Source organism: Macrotis lagotis, chromosome 4 (genome assembly GCF_037893015.1).
Source record: "Macrotis lagotis isolate mMagLag1 chromosome 4, bilby.v1.9.chrom.fasta, whole genome shotgun sequence".
NCBI lineage: Eukaryota > Metazoa > Chordata > Mammalia > Peramelemorphia > Peramelidae > Macrotis > Macrotis lagotis.
In genome coordinates this window covers 191,061,632-191,081,448 of record NC_133661.1, presented here as the reverse complement: position 1 = coordinate 191,081,448, position 19,817 = coordinate 191,061,632, and the positions used below count along the sequence as shown (strand labels likewise).

Genomic DNA, 19,817 nt, shown 5'->3' with positions numbered 1-19,817 from the left:
CCAGAGGGAAGGGAGAGGGGAAGAAAAGTAGTAAAACTCAAAACCTTGCAAGAACAAATGATTTCATGTAGTTGGAAAAACAAATAAATAAAATCTTTAAATAAAAAATAGCTGCAGAGTATATAAAATATTAGGGAGTCTCCTTGTCAAGACACACATACAGGAATTATATGAGCACAATTTACAAAACACCTTTCAGATAAATAAAAACATATCTAAAAAACTGGTGAAATAGTCATTGCTTATGAATATAATAAAAATGACAATAACACCTACATTTACCATAATAATAAAACTCCCAAAAAATATAGTGCTAAAAAAAACCCAAGAAAATTCATTTGGAGGAAGAAAAGGTCAAGTAAATCAAATCAAGGGAATTAATTAATGAAAAAATATAAAGGAAGACTGCCTTACAGTGCTACCTAACAGTTAAGCCATGTCCAACTCTTCATGACACCATGGACTACATAATTAGGCCCTTCTAGCCTCCACCATCATTACAGATTGTTCAAGTTCATATGCATTGTTTCCATGACACTATCTATCCATCTCATCCTCTGTCCTCCCCTTTTCCTTTTGCCTTCCCTCCAACACAATATCAGGGTCTTTTCCATTGAGTCCTGTCTTCTCCTTGTGTGGCCAAAATTGTTAAGCTTCAGCTTCAGTATTCAATATTTGACCTTCCAGCAAATACTTTGAATTAATATATTAGGTATTGACTGATTTTATCACTTTGCTGTTCAAGGGGCTCTCAAGTCTTTTCTAGTATCACAATTTGAAAACCTAACTTTCAAACTATTCTCCCAAGTAGTAATCATCAAAACACTTTGGTCCTGCAGAAGAAATAATCAATGGAACATATTAAGTATCAAGAATAATGAAACAAATGACCACAGTAACCTAGTATTTGATAAACTCAAAGATTCCAGTTACTAGGGCAAGAAGTCACCATTTGACAAAACTGCTGGGAAAACTTGAAAGTGTATCTGGAAAAAACTAAGTACAGATAAACATCTCACACCATATCACAAGATAAGCTCAAAATGGATTTATAAATTATATGTATAGGGTGATATCATAAGCAAATTAGGGAAGCACAGAAAAACATTACCTGTCAGTCCTTTGAATAGGGGAGAGTTCATGATCAAACAAAAAATAGAGAGGGAACATAGGAGTAAAATGGATAATTTTGAATACACAAAATTAAAAAGGTTTTGCAGAAATAAAATCAGAGCCATTGGAATTAGTAGGAAAATGACTGGGGAAATTTTACAGCAAGTTTCTCTGATAAAGACTCATTTCATTAATGTGTATGCAAATACATGAATATGGAACTGACCCAAATTTACAAAAAATGAAGGCCATCCCCAATTGATAAATGGTCATTGGATATCAACAGGCAGTTCTCAGAAGAAATACAAGCCATAAATAGTCTTATAAAAATGTTCTAAATCAGATAATTGCAAATTAAAACAACTTTAAGGTACCACTTCATGGTAATTTGCTAAAGAAGAGGAAAATGACAAATACTGGCAGGGATGAGGTACACTAATGCACAGTTGGTGGAACTGTTAACTACCCCAGCCATTCTGGTGAATAATTTGGAACTATACCCAATGGGTTATAAAATTGCATATACCCTTTGTGACTCAGCAATACTGCTATTAGGTCCATACCCCAAGGGGATCAAAGAAGAAAGACCCATATAATCAAAAATACTGATAGCAGCTCTTTTTGTGATAACAAAGTATTAAAAACTAAGGATATGTCCATCAATAGAGGAAGAGCTCACAATTATGATTGTGGCAGAAATAACTCTTGTTAAGGGTATGGTTTTAGAAAAACTTTTTTAGATTTATATGAACTGATGCATAGTAGAATGAGAACCAGAAGAACAATGTACACAGTAATAGCAATTAAAGAAAACCAACTGTGAAAGATTGAACTACTCTGATCAAATACAATGATCCATGACAACTCCAAAGGATTTATAATGAAAAATGCTATCCACCTCTAGGGAGAGAACTGATGACCTCTGAATGCAGATTGAAGCATGTTTTTTTCTCTTTATTTTCCTTTTTTTTTTCACAACAAGGCTAATAGGGAAATATGTTTTTCATGATTTCACACATATTGTATTTTTTGCCTCAAGGAAAAAACTGAAAAACAGAAAAAAAATAAGAAAAAAGGAAGTTTAATTCAACAAACATATTTATTAAGTTGCTTCCATATGAAAGGTGTACTAGGTGCTGGGGTTAGAAAGACAAAAACCAAAATAATCCCTATCTTCAAAGGTCTCTCTACTAGAAGTATATGAGAACAGAGAGCAGCCTGTGCCAGGTTAAGTATATATAAGGTTATTTCCAGAAGAATAACAATATTTATTTATTTATTTTGATGTCTGCAAAGTTCTTTTTTACATTATCTTACTGATCTTCACAACAGACAACTTTGTGAGGTAGGTGCTATTATTTCTCCTCATTTCACTAGAGGAAACTGAGGTTGATAGAGTTGAAATACCTTTCAGGGTCATACAGCAAATAAGGCAGGATTTGAACTCAGATCTTCCTTACTTAAGTCCACTTTTTTTTCTTTTGGAAAACACTAAACAACTTGGATAAAGGTAGGAAATCAGTAAAGGCTTCATGTAGAAAACATCCCCTGATATGAGACTTGAAAAAAGTGAATGTGTGGCAGGAAGGAATACATTTCAAGGCATGAGGGAATAGCCTAGGTGGAATCCTAAAGAGGGAAGATATTATTTATCTAACTAACAGTAGGCCAGTAAAATAAATGGCGAAATAAATTCAGATTGTGAAGGGGTTTAACTGCCAGGCTTAAGAGTTTGTTTCTGAGGCAGCTAGGTGGTGCAGTGAATAGAGCACCAACCCTGGAGTCAGGAGGACATGAGTTAAAATCCAAACTCAGGCACTTAATAATAATTGCCTAGCTGTGTGACCTTGGGTAAGTCATTCAACCCCATTGCCTTAAATAAATACATTTTTTTTAAAAAAGAGAGTTTGTTTTTTATCTTAGAGATAAATGAGAACCTTGAGCAGAGGAGTGGCATAATTGAAACTCATTTTAGCAAGATTATTTTTGTAGCTGTGTAAAGGATGTACCAGAAAGATGACAGAATGGAAATAAAGACCAGTTAGGCACCTCTTACAATAGTCCAGGCAATAGCTGATTCTTAAATGAGGTATAAGGTAAATAGAAATGGAATGGCAAGACCTGGCAACTGAGTAAAAAATGGTCAAGGGTGGGGGAAAGACAATGGAGAGATGAGAGTAAACAAATATGAGTAATCAAGGAAGATTCTGAAGTTGCAAATTCAGAATGATGGTGCCCCCAAAGAAAATAGGGAAACTTAGGATAAAGGAACAATGAATTTAAGATGCCAGCCATACATCTGACAATCAATAATATAAAAACTAAAATTTAGGAAAGAAATTAAGATATCATTTAAGTAGAATTGATACTTGAATCTAAGTAAACTGCGCCCTTGATTTCATAATCTCTCTCCTCTGAGAATTTTTTCATTTCATTCTCTCAACTCTTCAGTTTCTTCTCATCCACTTCTACCCTATACCGAAGGAGATCACTAACTAGAGGAAAAGAAGGAAAGAGAGCTAGGACATTCTTGAGGGACCTACACTTCATGGGAAATGGATGATTATCCAACAAAGAAGAGTGAAAAGAAATAACCAAATCTTTATGAGAACCAAGAAAAAGCATTATCATGAAAGCCCAAAGAAGAGATAAAGTAGGATCAGTAGAGAGAAGTAGGGTGAGAAGTCAGATTTTAAAGTACCTGAAAGTAAATGGAAAATAAACCAATAGAGAAAACAAATGTAAATTATTCTAGAAGTTTGACAGTAATGTGAAGAAGACATAAAGGATGATAAATATATTTGAGAGAGTGGTAGGGCCAAGTCAAAGTTTTATAGAAAGAGAGATCTTGAAAAATCTGCAGGTAGACAGAAAGCATTCAATTCCTATGAAGAAAGGGAATGATAAAGCAAGATCCCAGAGAAAATGAAGGAAGGAATTCAAGTGATCAAACATAAGAGCTGATTCTGAAGCAAAGACAAGACTGTCTGAATGAAAGAAAATTAGGTCAATGTAGATGTCTTGAAGCAGAGAGTATGGAAGGAGGAACTAATGCCAAGGGGTCTATATGTTCTTAGCAAAGTACAAGGTGATATTTAGCTGGAAGAGGAAATGCCCATTTGGAAGAACTAAGGAAAAGAGCGATTGGAGAAGGTGGCAAATATGCAAGGTCTTGTCAAAAAAATAATTTCCTTCAGAAAGTGGGACAGAGTGGGGCAGCTAGGTGGCACAGTGGATAAAGTACCGGCCCTGGAGTCAGGAGTACCTGAGTTCAAATCTGGCCTCAGACACTTAATAATTACCTAGCTGTGTGGCCTTGGGCAAGCCACTTAACCCCATTGCCTTGCAAAACAAATAAAACCTAAAAAAAAAAAAAAAAAAGAAAATGGGGCAGAGTATGAGAGGAAATCTAAGATCAATGATATTTTGTCAACAGTCATGCCTCAGAGGTTCTGGGGGCACAATGGAACTAGAGAATAGAGAAAAATAAGAACTAGGGAGCAGTGGGATTATGGTATAAAGTTGGAAAGGTAGTGAGTAGACATGAACCTCAAAATAAGAGATAAGTAGAAGCATGAACTGGCACTATATCTACCCTAGAAATACAGAGGGTGCCCTCAGCTTCCAAGACCAGGTACTCACAACCAGGTGACAGTGACAAGTGATTCTAAGGATCTAAGTCAGGAAATAAGTGATGTACATGTCTTCCAAACTAGTGCCAACTTCATTCCAAAATGGATAATGAAACATAGCAAAAAACCATTTCCAACGTGGAACAAATAGGCACCTCCCAATCTTTGATTGTCCAAAGCAGAGGCTTTTCAATGCTGTCTCCCTGGGGTTTGTAATCTCTCGTATCCTAAGGCTTTGAAAAGAAAGTGGGTTACCAAAAGAGTAGATACCCTAAGAGCTAAACTAAACTTATACTCAGTCTTAACTCCATAGTTGCACCCCAGGATGGGATATTCTGTAAGTATAGAGCAAGCATAATAAGCTCCTACCTACCCTCATAGCTTTAATGCCCTCAGGACTGAGATCTCAGGATGACTGAGTCTTCCTCTTAACAAGGCTATGTAAAAGTAATATATTTATAGTATCCTGATGTTTGGTTATATGGTCATAAATTATCTCCTTCCCTTATCCTAACCTTTAATCTCCCACTTCATATATTGTCTCTAACTTTTGAGAAAATGGAAAGCAACTGTTCCTCAGAAGAAGTGACTTTTGAAGTTTAATAATTTTTTAATTTGATAATAAAGTTTTGAGATTTAGACCCAGTGATCTCTTTCTGTCCCCTACCATAGTTGTAAAAGGGATGGAGAGAAAATAAATAAGATTTTGGGTAGATGTTGAAACACACACATATAATAAACATACACTGCCGAAGTCTTTGTCTCTAATTCTGATTCCTTGACAACATGAATTTCTACAGATATTTCATTTTGTTTTTCAACTTGTCCTTTTTTCAGGTTCTTTCTGATGTATCTGATTAATAAAGATGAAACAGAACACACAGGTCAGGTGAGAGAAATTATATTTTCAAATATCAATCACATTCCTCAGGCTAATGAAAGTGTGTGCATATGTTCTCTCCCTCTTTCTCTCTCTCCCTCACCACCTTCTCTGCCCAGTTCCCTTAAAGCACAATCTTTGAATCATTATCTTTGTGAACTCTTCGTGAATAAAAATCTCTTGATTTTTAAGTGGATGGATCTGTAAACTTAAGACTCTTAAAGTGAAACTCCTATGAGTCATTTTTAAATTCCATATCCTGCCCCCAAGCTTACTTCTAGAAAGGAGTCATAAGATTCATTTCAGCATAAATGGCTCCATTTGCTCCCTCCATGCTGGAGCAGAACTAGTTAACTGTCCCCCAAATTTGTAACCCTGATCAACACAATGAATGTCCACAACAGGCTCATAATGAAACATGCTCCTCTCCCCAGAGAGACCTGAGGGGCTGAGTGCAGTTTGAAGCAACTGTTTCTTTGGCTATGGTTAATGTGAAAATTTGTTTTGCATGACTATTCATATTTGTAATGATTGGTTTTTACTTGACTTCTCAGTGGGTGCAAAAGGAAGTAAGATAAAATTTGGAACTGAAATAAATAAAATTTCATTTTAAAGTAATTAAAAATGTGGCCAAAGCCAAGATGCTTGCCATAACCAGGAATAGAATAAAATATGACAGGGCTTGCTTGAAATAGTAGATCCTGTATCAACATCAACAATAACCAAAGAGGGCTCCCAGTTTAAAAAAAGGGAGAACATCTAAAGAAATGGAATATATGTGTGTGCATATGACAAAAATGTATCCAGGGAAAGAATTCTATGTTTTATAGAATCATCTACGTGTGAAGGAAGGTATAGAAAAATCATGAGAAGAAAAGTGAAGGAAAGAAACCAAACAAACCCACATCTGAAGTTATGGGAGCTAGCACATATACAACAAGGAGCAAGGTTGTTCTCCAACACTTAAGGGCTAAAACCCAGAATAAGATAAAGGGGTTGCTTGGCAGGTCTTATCTAATCCCATTGCCTCTGTGAAAGAGCTAGAATACTTTAGTTAGTAGAAGGAAGAGGAATGAGTCTTAATGGTTACTATAGGCACAAAAAATTAAACCTGATTTCACATTCCTGAACCTTTTTACTCCTTTCTTACCTAAATAGATAGGTGTGTAGTAGATAGAGGCATCTGAGAAGGTGGACATGTCTGTGATGGGGATGGAGAAAGGGGGCTGTGCCATGAAGGTGGACTGATGGGAACCGAGGTACAGGGGGAGAAGGGACCCCATTTGCCCACTATGAATGTCTAATGTCTAAGTCTAACCCACAGTGAAAGGGGAAACAAAGCTGAGAGAAAAATGAGGGTAATGGAATGAATATGTCTGGAATAAGAATGTAAAAACAGGTGTCTTATCCTTTGTTCAAATTATTTCAGGAATCTTATGTCTGGAAGATGTACCAAGAAAGATGTTGGGACTTCTTTCCAGCTGGTGACTGTTTTCGTAAACAATATGAGGATCAGCTTGGATAACTCTGTGATAAAAGGAGGCATTACCTTCAGTTGACTCTACAAAAAGCATCTTGTCCCACACCCATGCATAGGACTTCAGCAGTCCTGTTTGAGAAACACTTCTTTATCAGGAACCTGTGATAAACCTTCTGAAATGGAATAGGCTTTCTGTGCCTAACAGATCCATGCTGTGGGACTTAAAGCATCATCTATATTTTTAAGGAGAGCAAAAGCTGTGTCAAAAAACTTAATTATGTTCCAATTGTAAACAGTGTTAGGTTATTGGCATGGTTTTGAATCCCATCACTATGAAGTGTAGTTTCAGTAAAAAGGGCTAAAGATTTTAGTCTTCACTGCACAAAATCTGAACTTGAATATCAAGTGACAATGTCTCCATTTGTTACTTATGGTCTGAACTTAAAAAAAAATGTTTTAACTACAGTCAGTTTTTCCCATGGTACTTGCTAGTGAATGTATCCAGAGACAGCCTGAAAAGCTTTAAGCAGTTAAAGAAATAGAGAAAACTCAACACTTTATCGACATCGAAATATCGATTAAGTGCCTTAAAACTTCTGTAGACATAGCTATGCAAGTTTTTTATGTTAGTGTTTTAGATGGAAAGTTTCATTAATTAGTTGTGCTGATCTTCTATTTTAATGTATGAAAACTGCACTTGAAGTTTATCCATTCTATATGATTCTGTTGATAGCAGCTAGCCAGTAGCTGTTATTAGAAGAAATGTACTGTATCAGAAACTAGAAATCTAAATCTTATGCCAAAATCAAGTAATGCTTCATGGTTCTTTGTAAGTAGTGAATCTGCTACATTTAGGCATTTCTCCTGAAATAAAAACAAATTGCCCCCTGCAATAAAACGTTGTAAACCAAAGCCCAATGGCCTCATCTAATTTACCACAAACTTTGCCTGTGGCCATAACACAAAAGTTGAGAGAAATAATATGAGAGAGAAAAAATCCAACACACCCAGAATGAGGGGAAAATTTTTTTTTTTAACCAGCATTTGTAATTTATTTTTCCCAAATGCAATATAGGCACCAATCATACCTTGTTCTTGTCAAATACTGTTATTTAGCAGCACCTAATTTGCTGTAAACAAATACTGGGGGCTAGGTGGAACCTGAATTTTTACTCTCAGCAGATTTGGGAAGCCCATGGGATGGGAGACAGCATTCCACTTGCTTAAGGAAATTGAGTTATTAGAATTCTATGCCAGAAACAATGACTGGAATGAGCCTCTGTAATTTATTATATCAACTGTTGTCTGAAATATAGAGGAAGGCATACTACCATAACTATACTGGACCATTGATTTGGGCTGTTCCATAAGGATTGCCTCATTCATGTCTCCCTTTAATAACAACCTTAAATATCAGGGTAGCTCCAGCTCTACAGGCATTTTTTTTTAAGAAATCATGCTGTCCAGCCAATCTTCAAGCTCTTCTTCAGTAACATTTTTGGATGTGCATGGTGGTTGTGCAGACTCAAAACACTTTTCTTCAGTCACAGAGAGTATTTCAGGAACTGGGGAAATAAAAAAAAAATAACATTTCAACAATTTCTGTCTGAGGATTAGTAAAAGCTTCTGTAGAGTTTGTTCCATGATTCAAGTGACCCTTCTATGGGGACTCTCATGCCACATATATAAAAATAAATTTGATTATTAATGCAGATCATTCCTGCCCTTCCCAGACATAAGAATATCTAAGCAAATAATGACTAAAGTTATGATTCTGAAACTGAAGTTCATAATTATTATTCTTATTGAATCAATCACCAGATGATCATTCTTTTCCTTTGCAGAAATCATGGTTACTAAGGTATCTGATTGTCAATGAGGAAAAAAAAAGGAAACTGCCAGGAGTCTGTCCCATTTATTTCTCATTGTAGCTGAAACAAATTATTTTCTTACCTGCTATATGTACAAAATAAAAAGTACAAATCCCCATGTTGGGGGAGGTTTGGAAGGGAGAGGGGGGTGAGGGAGGAACAGTTTCCAAAAGATACTGATAGCATGTTCTGATGGAGAAATGTGAGTGATACAGTTCAGGTACATTTCTAAAAGACCTGCCCCTGAAAAAGACTAGTTACAAAAGGGAAAGGTTTGGTGGGCTATACTTTAAAGCATAGAGAGAGATTTAATTTAAAACTTTAGGGATGACCATCATAATAAAACCTGCAACAGTTCTTAGGTTTCTATTTCTATAGTGAGGGGATGCTCTCAAAGTGAAGCAGAGATAAAAGCATATAGAGAGATGTCAATTAGCGAGATGGATTAGTGTCAAAAGTAATTAAGAATATGAATTCAAGATGGAATTAGGAAAAGTCTTCCTTTCTGCACTAATAAACCAAAATAAAGGAATCAAAAAAACCTAGGGAAGAAAAAAATCAAAAACAAAATCACCATTTTCTTGAATGATCTTTCCATCTTTCTTGATTTGGGGATCTTGATATGTCAGAGCTGTTAGAGTGTTCTCTTCCTCTTTTACTGGAGCATCTAAATTTAGCAACAGATCAAGTTCTTCATCTAGGTGGTCTACAGTTTGCTGCAGTGGTGGAGTGATTTTCTGAAAGGCTTCTGAAGAGCATGGCCTATGTCCATCTTTACCCATGGACACCGGACGGTTAGCAGCATCAGAGATCACATCAGAGCTTGGTCCCAAGGGCCATCTCATCTGCATACCCTGTCCTTTGCCATCTTCCATTTTCTTTGGTTTCATCTGAGGAAGTTCTAGAGGAGCTGTAGCCTTAAGAACCAAAAAGAACTGAGTTGACTGAGAGAACTCATAATTCCACCTACAACCAGTCTAGATCTGTGTAAGTAGGGACACAAAAGAAGTTATCTGCTGCCTCACTCTCCTAACTAAATAGTACAGCAGAAAAAAAATTGAGGGGAGTCACATTTTCATTAGTTTTGTGAATGCCAATCATTTACTCTTCCACAAGATTGGTTCCTTTTTAAATTGGATGAGACTATATAAATATCAAAACTAGTTTGGGAAATCAAATACAAATGAAAATCACACACATGCAAAAATGCTTTACTATACATTTAATGCCTATGATATCTTAACAAGAAGTGTGAGATCTGAAAGCTCACCTAATAAAACTCTCTACCTATACAAAAGTTTTCCTCCCCAACTCATGGTAAGACAGCCACTACTTGAGTTCCTAATACTGTAAGTACTATCTCAGAAAACAGCCCAATGCACTGTTAAAGACAACTTTTGAATAGTTAGATAACACTTTTAGACAATTGGAAATTTCTTCCTTAAATTGAGCTAGATTCTGTTTTTACTGCTTCTGTCTCCTGATCCACAGGAATAAAATGAATAATGCCTCCTCCTCATCCCCATCCCTCCTTCAGATACTTAAAAATAGCTGTCATACCCAACCCAAATCTTCTCTTCAAGTTAAGCATCCTCATACAATCAGTATTTGGAAATTATGTCAATTAGAAAACAATCATTCCTATTCACTCCTCTCTAGGGCTGTATATTCCTCAGACTTGGTACCAGAACTGAACACAATATTCCCCAAGACTTACTCTTTCCCTTTTCCTAGACATTACACTTTCATTAATATAGTCTAAGATAACATCAGGTTGATATTTTTTAGCACCACTTCAAATCCTGGCTCGTATATTTTGGATTTGCAGTAAAAAAATCCTAAATCTTTTTCATGTGAACTGAATATTCCCCTTTAGTCAAGACTTTCCACATTAACCTCCATAAAACAGTCTTCCCACCTCAACTACTGATTCAGACTGAGAGGAGGTTCTATAACTTCAAAAAAGGGAATGAGATTGCAGTATGTACCCTGAAATATTTTCATAAGAAGAGCCATTTCTACCTTTGGTAGTATAATATATCTTATTATATTTGTATTTACTCAATAATATCTTGATACATAAATCTTCATGTCATTAAAAAAATTAAATGTCACCCATAGTAATTCATTGGAAAAATGAATACAAGACATTCAATGAATTATCCAAGGATGAGTAGGCCAGTGTTTGAATAGAAGTCATAATCAGTCTCCATTCTCCTTGTTTTGATTCCACATATGTAGTCATTGTTTCCATATTGATGCTATACCATAATCACAGTGGTCAATATTCAAGTGCCTCTTCAAGGGATTTATTCTGAGAGCTTTTCTTAAGTTCTGCTCTCAGAGCTATACATTTATTCTAATAACTCCCAATTGCAAATATCCATGTTTTCAAAGCACACTTCATTTATGTCTCAGGCAACATCTTGGTCACCTAGTTCTACTTCTATGGGTAACAAATATGGTTCCTTGTAAATGAAAGCAGATCTGCTACAGCCCAAGCTGTGCTCTACCAGTCCCCCAACCACTATCAGCTTGGGCTTCTGCCTTTCAAGTTGGACTAAAGTGAGCTCTAAGGCCTTTTTGGGTCAAATAGCCTGTGCCTCTCTCCTTCCTAACTCTGTGGTCTTCCCCCCCCCCCACCCCATTTCCAAAAACCACATTGGAAGACGCAGAGATGACATTCCTTGCAGAGCCTTAAATGATAGTAAAAGAAGATTAGAGTAGGAAGGATCACAGACACTTATGCCTTCAGCATCTAGATAATATGTTAGGATGCAATGCAATAACTTGTTGATGAAACATGAAGCATCACATGTGGAAAAAAGTGCACAAGACATTTGCCCCTGACTGGAGAGCTGGGAAGATAAGGCCACTTTTCTCTTGTTCTTCTGCCCCAAACCTAAGTACATTTGAAGGAGGATTATTACCTGGACTAACTCAGCAGCCACATTCAGCCGGAGGGACAGAGGTAGTTCTTGAAGGGCTCGGACCAGTGACTCACAGTCCACATAAAGGGCTGAGATCTGTAGCACAAAATGGCAGAATAAATGTAAGGATTAATAATAATCTTCTGAAAATAAAAGGAAATCAAGTAATAGAAAGTAACTATATAAATAAATCACCCCTGAGTGATTTTGTTCTGGTTTCGTCCTTATTTTCTACCCAAAGGTTCATGATTGTCACCTTGGGAGTACCCGAGTTCAAATTATAATATGACCAAGATAATGAGTGCCATAAAATGGTAACAAAAAATTGGTTAAAGGTGATGGGGGAAAAATACTAAAGAGGAAAGGTCCATTTCTAGCAGCAGGGAAAGTCCTGGCAATAGTCCCTGACTGAACAGTAACCTTCTGGCATCACTAGCTTAATCACAATACAGATGACAACTTCATCAAGTCAAATGGACACTCCCTTTTATCTAGACTACCTTGTCATATCACTCATTTAGTATGCAAGTCTCAAAAATCACATAGGTCACAGAGGCAGAGGCAGTAGTTATAAATGAAGATGTACTGAGGCCTGGTTGGGGATAGGCAGCAATCAGTACCTTGTTGAGCAAGTGTTACATATACTTCCATTTGCGGAGTTTGAATGGCAGATATTAACTACAGCTGGGACTGAAAAAGCAACATTATATAACCCATCATTCCATTAAAAAGTCTTCCACAAATATTAGAATACTCATGATGAACAAATCCACTTTTATTAAGCTTGTTTCTAGCCTACATAGTTTCTTCCACTTGGAACACCTCCAAACTAAAATCCTCTCTCATCCATGAAATATTTTACCCTGATTTCTCCTTCCTATGAAATCATAGCAGTCACTAACTGTTATGTTGCTTTAGCATTTATCATGTACTACTCTTGAAGATCTTTTATTGTCATATCACTCATTGCCATATTTTTAATTTAACTTTTGCATATATATCCTATTTTGTCACTTAGACTGTAAGCTCTTTAAGGGTAAAGACTGACTGCATGTATCTTTGTATAGTGCAAAGTGCTGGGCATATGGTATTCAAGCATTTAGTTAGTCAATGGCTGAAAGAAGAGAGGGAAGAATTTAAGTGAATTTAAAACAATAAATCTATTTTTTTTCTTCTTTGAAGATATGTTTCCCCTTAGAAATATTTGAAAATTCTTGGTTAAATTAGGCAACAATATTTTATAAGCATCCCAAGAATGATCCTGAATCTTTTACTCCCCCAGAGCATCTATGTCTAAATTATTACTTGCCACATTAAACATAGAATAAAGTTATTTCAAGTGGAAGGCACCAGAGGGATTCTATTGGACCCCCTCTCAATCAACAGAAGAAACTAATAGACATCAGACCTAATATGAACTTCTTACCAGACCTCTCTCCTATCAAGAATCCCTCATTTGAGGGATCTTAATGGACTTAGTTGCTACCTCTCTTCTCTCTTTATCCCCCCCCCAAATCCCCATACCTCCATAGGGAGTGGGGGACAGGAACAAAAGTCAAAGGAAAAAAACATTTAAATAATTTTTTTAAAAGCTTTAAATTATTTTAAAAACATATCAGCAAATCTGGATATCCTTCAAATCTACAAAATAAGGTTTCCTGTATCTATCCATCCAGCTTTACACTGAGAATTCAAGAAATAAAGCAATCTGGTTACATACATTTCAGTCTTCATCACTCCAATATACTGTGTCCTTTGTACTGATATTCTCAAAAAAAAGTTGACTGGTGAAATCTGGTGTTTATTTAATTGCCTGTTTTGAGAAAATTTTCTTCAAGGATTAATTTAGGAACCAAGCTCCAGCTCAAAGGATTTCCTAATTTGCTCAATTTATTATCACTATCTTCATCTGCAAAATATCTCAAATATTTTATCTCCCTTAGAGAATGTAAACTCCTTGAGGGTACAGACTGGTTTTTATTTTTTGTTTTTTAGGGTTTAGAGCCAAGTCTGGGGCCTAGAATATAGTCACACATATGACTTCCATGATTCCTTCTAATTACTCTCAATTCCTTTAGAATGTTGAATTTATATTCCATCAATACAACATTTTTTAAGGACCAGTAATGGGATGTTGGGCAGCTAGGGTGACATAGTAGATAGAGCTCCAGACCTGGATTCAAATTTAGTCTCAGACACTAACTAGTTGTGTGACCCTGGGTAGTCACTTAACCCTGTTTAAGTTTCTCTTCTATAAAATGAGCTGGAGAAGGAAATGGCAAACCACCCCAAAATCTTTGCCAAGAAAATCCCAAATGAAGTCAAAAAAGAGTCAAACATGAGGGAAATGAGAGAACAACAAAACAAATGGGAAACTTGGCCCACTCTCATCCTGAGCTGGCATAAGAACAAGAGGGCATAGTAGGTTCTTATTATTCTAGGTACAGAATGACAACTGATGTCAATCCTACCTGGATTTTGAAGCACATACAAACATTCTGTAACACTTTCTGATCTCTGTGATATGAGGCAGCTTTTGTGGCTAGAACTTCAAGTATATTCAAAAGGTACTAGTTGACCTTGTCCTTCTCTTTAGTAAACTTCTGCTGTTGGCATTAAGGAGTGAGAAGAGAAAAGATACTACAGTGAGAAAAGGCCTCAAGCTCTCTCCATCCAAGGCCAACAAGTGGCCTCTGAAAACAAATCTCAGTTCTCTGTATCAGCATTTTTTTCTTTCAGTTTAGTGAAGGATATTAAGAGTCCACACTCTGTCCATGCTAGGTTTTGAAGCTAGCCATCTAGCATTGAGGCTAAAAGGACTAAGGAATGACATTCAGGACCTAGGACAGACCCATCTGTCACCAAGGCCTCATCTGGACATGAATTTGTTAGAACCACAGTTTTAAGTTGGAGTCCACTCTCTTCTGAAGCAAAAAGTGGTAGAGGAGACAGTGTTCCCTCCTGATTTTGAGGAAATGATTATACATCTTGCTATATCTTTGAATAGATGATTTCCAAGAGACATGAACTTATATAAACTGAAGGAGAGTCAAGTAAACAGAACCAGAAGAATGATTTATACTGAAACATCACCATAAGAACAATTTTGAAGACATAAAATTATAATGAATGAAATGAGCAGAGAATGAAAAAAAACTTATATAATAACAAAACCTTAAAAATAAACAGCACTGAAAGCTATGAGATCAATAATGAGACATACTATCCACATATTTGGGGTATAAGGTGAGATACCCATATATTACTATATACATGTGTATATACATACCCATGTATTTCATGTGTGCATGTCTATATATGCATACATACATACACACATACATACTTACTTGGATATATATAGCCAATGAGGGAATTTGTTTTGTTTTACTAAGCATATTTATTAGAAGGAATTTGTTTTTCTTTTGTAGAGGGGTGGGAGAGAACAGAAAAGAAAAGAGAAAAAGGAATCCTTGATCTACAGAGTATATTTCCATAATACTATCACTCCTGTTTCTTTTTCTGTTATCCTCATTTGAATTCTTTCCACCGTGGTTTACATATTTCCTTAACAGTAAATACGTTGAAACAATGGTACCCTCCCAAGCTCTTTTTGAATAAGATCTTACCCTTCTTTGACAATATATTCATATGTCCCAATCTCAGCAATAGCAACCATTTATTAGAATAAAAGCTTCTTGAGGACAAGGACTATTTATAGGTTTTTGGGGGGTAGGTGGTGTTTCAGTCCTTATCTTAGTGCTTGGCACATTCTATGCTTAGTAAAATTCCTGCTTTATGATTCAAATGTCTAGTATTAAAAATCAAAATTTGACTTCAGTACTCCTACTCTTTGTTGATATATACCAAACCATGTTTTTTTTATTTTTTAAAGAATTACTTAATAATTGCTCCATTATTCTTCTTATTCCTGTGCCATGCCTGTTATCTTCCTTTCTTATAGCTAAAGGCAGTTAGGTGATGAAGTATTTACTAATTAAATAACCTTAGACAAGCTGCTACGCTCTCAGCCTCCATTTTGTCACCTGTGAGATAACATGCTCCAAAGACTGCCATGAGGATCAGATGATGTAACAAATGTAAAGTACTCTCTATAAAATGCTAACATTACTTTCTGGGCATTTTCTTCCTTTCCTGAAATTTCAATTTAAAGTCATCCTGTTCAAGTCAAGTCAAGAAGTGCCAAATCTGTGCCAGGCCCTATGCTAAGAACTGGAGAATATAAAGAATGGCAAAACAAGGTTCCTGCTTTCAATGAGTTCACAAAAAGAGGAGAAAAGATACAAACAAATTATGTATAAACAAAATATATAGAAAAGGTTGGGGCAGTTTCAGAGAGAAGGCACTAAGATTAAGGAAAACTGGAAAAGACTTCTTACAGAAGCCTTCCCTGAGACTTGAAGGAAGCCAGAGAAGTCCAAAGCAGAAAGAAGAGGAAGAGTGCTAGACCTAGAGGACAACCAGTGAAATGTCAGACTAGACACAGAATGTTATGGGGCAGGGACAGGCAGGAAACCAGGACCACTCAATAACGAGTATGTGGAAGAAAATAAGTTGTAAGACTAAAAACATATAAAGTGGCCAGGTTCTGGAGGGTTTTGAAACACACATATGTATTTTAAAACCAAAAGGGAGTGTTATTTATTTTTAATTTAGTCCAGAGATAATAAAGATTCATTGCAGTTACTAAATTGGGGGGGGTGGGGTGGGGATTACATCTATATTTTAGGAAGATCAATTTAAGAACTCAGTGGATGATAGTTGGGAGTGGTGAGAGGCCTGGGACCACAGCAACAATCCAAGCATGAAGTGAAAAGGGCCCAGAGCAGAATGGAAGGAAGTGTTTCTAATAGGATATGACAACTGGTTGGATATGAGGGTGAGAGGAAGGGAGGACTTGATGATGATACCTACAAGCCTGGATGAAAAATGGAAATTCCCTCAACAGCAATAAAGAAGCTTGGAAGAGGAGAGGACTGTCCAAGCGGAAGTTGGAAATGAAAGACTCTCAGAGGTCAAAAGAGAGGTTAGAATGGACAAAGAGAACTGAGAATCCTCTGCATAGAGATACTAAATGAATAATTGAATGAAAGTTGATGAGGCTGCCAAGAAAAATAATGTAGGAGAAAAGAATGCACACACTAGAGAAGTGGGCAATATGCCCACAGCTAACAAATTTAGTGGAAGATTCAGCAAAGAAGACTGAGAAGAAGCAGTCCTATAAAGAATGGGGGACAGCTGGAGAGAGAGAAGACAGCATCAAGGAGAAAATCTGCCATTTCAAAAGTTGCAGAGGGGTCAGAAAGAAAGGACTGAAAAGAAGACTTTTAATATATCATTGGATACGGTATTTTTGGAATCAGGCCTGGAAAGTCAATAAGAGAGAACTAAGTTTGAGTGAGTGCAAGATGAAGGGAATAAGAAAGGAAAAGGCTTAAGATGAAGTAAGCCTTAAGAAACTGGAAAAGAATTAGGCTGTTGCTGATGGGATTTAGGGTCTCCAAGTAAAGATAGAAATCGAGGGCTACTGAAACATGAAGGAATCTGCGTGCTCCCTGGGATTTTAAAACTGCTCAGGATTTATTGTACAATATTGCAAAGTAAACAGGTTAAAACTCCTAGAAAAGCAATAAGCACCTTGAGGACAGGCTAGGTAGGCAGGCAGGCAGGTAGGCAGGAAGATAGATAGATAGATAGATAGATAGATAGATAGATAGATAGATAGAAAGATGATAGAGAGAGAGAGAGAGAGAGAGAGACAGAGAGAGAAAGAGAGAGAGATAACATTCGAGGTGGGGTTTAGCAAAGCAAAATCTTGGATAGGATAACAAGGAAAGGACAGAGGTAAGGTTTGAAATTGAAAAGCAGAAGGAGAGGAGGAATTTCAGAGTTCATGAACATATCAAAAAAGTATGATCACGTCTATATAGCTGTGCTGGGATGGAAGAAAAGGTTATGGGAACTGAGTTAACAAGAAATGAGAGTTTGAGGCAGTTTCAGTATTTATGCTAAAGTCGCCTAGTGTGAAAGCAGGAAGTGAGGAAGAGAAAGACTGAGTCAGGGACTCAACTCACTGAAGAAGGAAGGAGAATGTTCTGGATGTTTTTAGACAACAGCCACTAGAATCTGGACTGGGTGATAAACAGTGAATGAATTTCAGAGGAGGAGGGGTAAAAGTGCTAGAGGGAGAAAGGGAAGTAACAACATGGAGCAAGGAATGCTTGAATGCAGCATCCACAGCCAAGGAGGGGAGACAGAGGAGGGTGTCTATGATGGAAAGTGGAATCAGGCCTGAAAAGTCAATAGGAGAGAAATAAGTTTTAGTGACTGCAAGAAGATGAAGGGAATAAGAAAGGGAAAGGCTTAAGATGAAAGCAAATTTGTTACCTATGAGACCCCATTCTAGAGAACACAAGAGGACTGGAGGAGAGCTTTAGAGTAAGACTCTGAGGTTGGCTTAATGGGGACAGGAATAAGAGAAAAGGCAGTGGGAGACAGAGAACAGGAATTGAAAAATGGCAGCTAGAAGTTTAGAATCAATAATGGGAGGAGAATGTGCCATGAATAACTTCAGAGAGATTATCATTAGTCGGATGTATTTGGCCTCAACTGGAACTGATCCAGGAGTCCCATTGAACATCAGCTGTTCAGGGAGAGAGACCCCAACAAGGTCACTCCTGTGGGTGGCTGGAGAGAATATCTAAAGCATGATGTTCAAAATGACCAGTCCACCTCTGAAACACACTTCTCCAAGTTTTTGTGAGTTGTACTCAATCTCTTGCCAAAAGGTTATCATAATAGAGAGTATATAACAAGTCCTGAAAAACTAAATTTATTTTACCCTATAATAAATATACATACTTTGCTATATAAAATATACACGCTATATATTTAATCATATAGTATATAGTGAATTGTATACTTCCTATATCTCCTTTTCTCATTCAGAGTCAAAGATTTCACTCTGCCCATTATCCTTTGATTTCATACTTAGTACTTAGAAGTCGCTGGTCATATAGTCCAGATTTTTTTCTGAAATTACTGTTCACATTACTAAATGCCTATTAAGTGCAAGGCACAATGTTAAATGGTAGAGAAATTGGTTCAAAGACACTTCAATTCTTATGAAACTTACACAGTAACATAAAAATAATTGATAGTGGCAACTATAATACACAATGTTACAAACACATTCCAAAGAGAATCAAAGGAGAAGCCTTTGCCAACCAAGTAGATCAGGGAAGGCTTCATAGAAGAAGTGATATCTGAGTTGAGCCTGAAAAAAATGCATAAGAATTCAAGAAGGGAAGGGGGAGAAAGAGGATATTCAAAGTTTAGTGAATCATAAGAGCAAAGGACCAGAGGTAAGATAATATGGATCAGATTCAGAGGCAACAGAACAGCCAAGTGCAAGTACAAGTACAAGAACAGTAAAAGCAGTCCTCAGAGACATGAGGAAACTAAGGACACTCACATGTATCAACCAAAACTTCTTTGAGATCTCTCAAATTATTCAAATAATGAGGGTCTTTTGGTTTAGTGGGTTAGATAATTCAAGTATATCTGAAAAGTATACAGGGCAGTTAGGTGGTGCAGTAGATAGAACAATGACCTTGGAATCAGGAGAACTTTAGTTTGAAACCAGCCTCAGATTACTAGCTGTATGATCTTGGGTAAATCACTTAATCCTCATTTCCTCACATCCAAATCCAGGGTCATCTCCAGTCATCCTAATTTATATCTGACCACTGGGCCCAGATGGCTCTGGAGGAGAAACTGAGACTGGTGACCTAGTGTAGCACCACCCTCACTCAAATCCAATTCATGTGTTTGTCATGCTATCACCGCCCTGATGCTGTGACCTTCTTTGAAAATGAAGGACAAAAATCT

General features: G+C 36.7%; 2 protein-coding genes across 12 annotated transcripts in view; one reads left to right on the top strand and one right to left on the bottom strand.

Moving 5' to 3' along the window:
• RYR3 (ryanodine receptor 3) overlaps positions 1–8,552 on the top strand; it is an 833,777-nt gene extending 825,225 nt beyond the window's left edge. For 6 of the 11 annotated variants that reach the window (XM_074235019.1, XM_074235018.1, XM_074235017.1 and 3 more), the window contains exon 102: positions 5,583–6,171. In XM_074235019.1, the coding sequence (XP_074091120.1) occupies positions 5,583–5,832 (250 nt within the window). In that variant the 3' untranslated portion in view covers positions 5,833–6,171. Of the gene's footprint in view, positions 1–5,582; positions 6,173–7,054 lie in introns of those variants that run through there. The other 5 variants (XM_074235022.1, XM_074235021.1, XM_074235020.1 and 2 more) reach the window with 2 other exon arrangements.
• The window catches only part of AVEN (apoptosis and caspase activation inhibitor), a 235,629-nt gene continuing 224,184 nt past the window's right edge, over positions 8,373–19,817 (bottom strand). The window contains exons 5-7 of the mRNA XM_074236263.1: positions 11,907–12,002; positions 9,551–9,893; positions 8,373–8,670 (exon numbers count right to left, since the gene is read on the bottom strand). Of these exons, the coding sequence (XP_074092364.1) occupies positions 8,552–8,670; positions 9,551–9,893; positions 11,907–12,002 (558 nt within the window). The 3' untranslated portion in view covers positions 8,373–8,551. The remainder of the gene's footprint in view (positions 8,671–9,550; positions 9,894–11,906; positions 12,003–19,817) is intronic.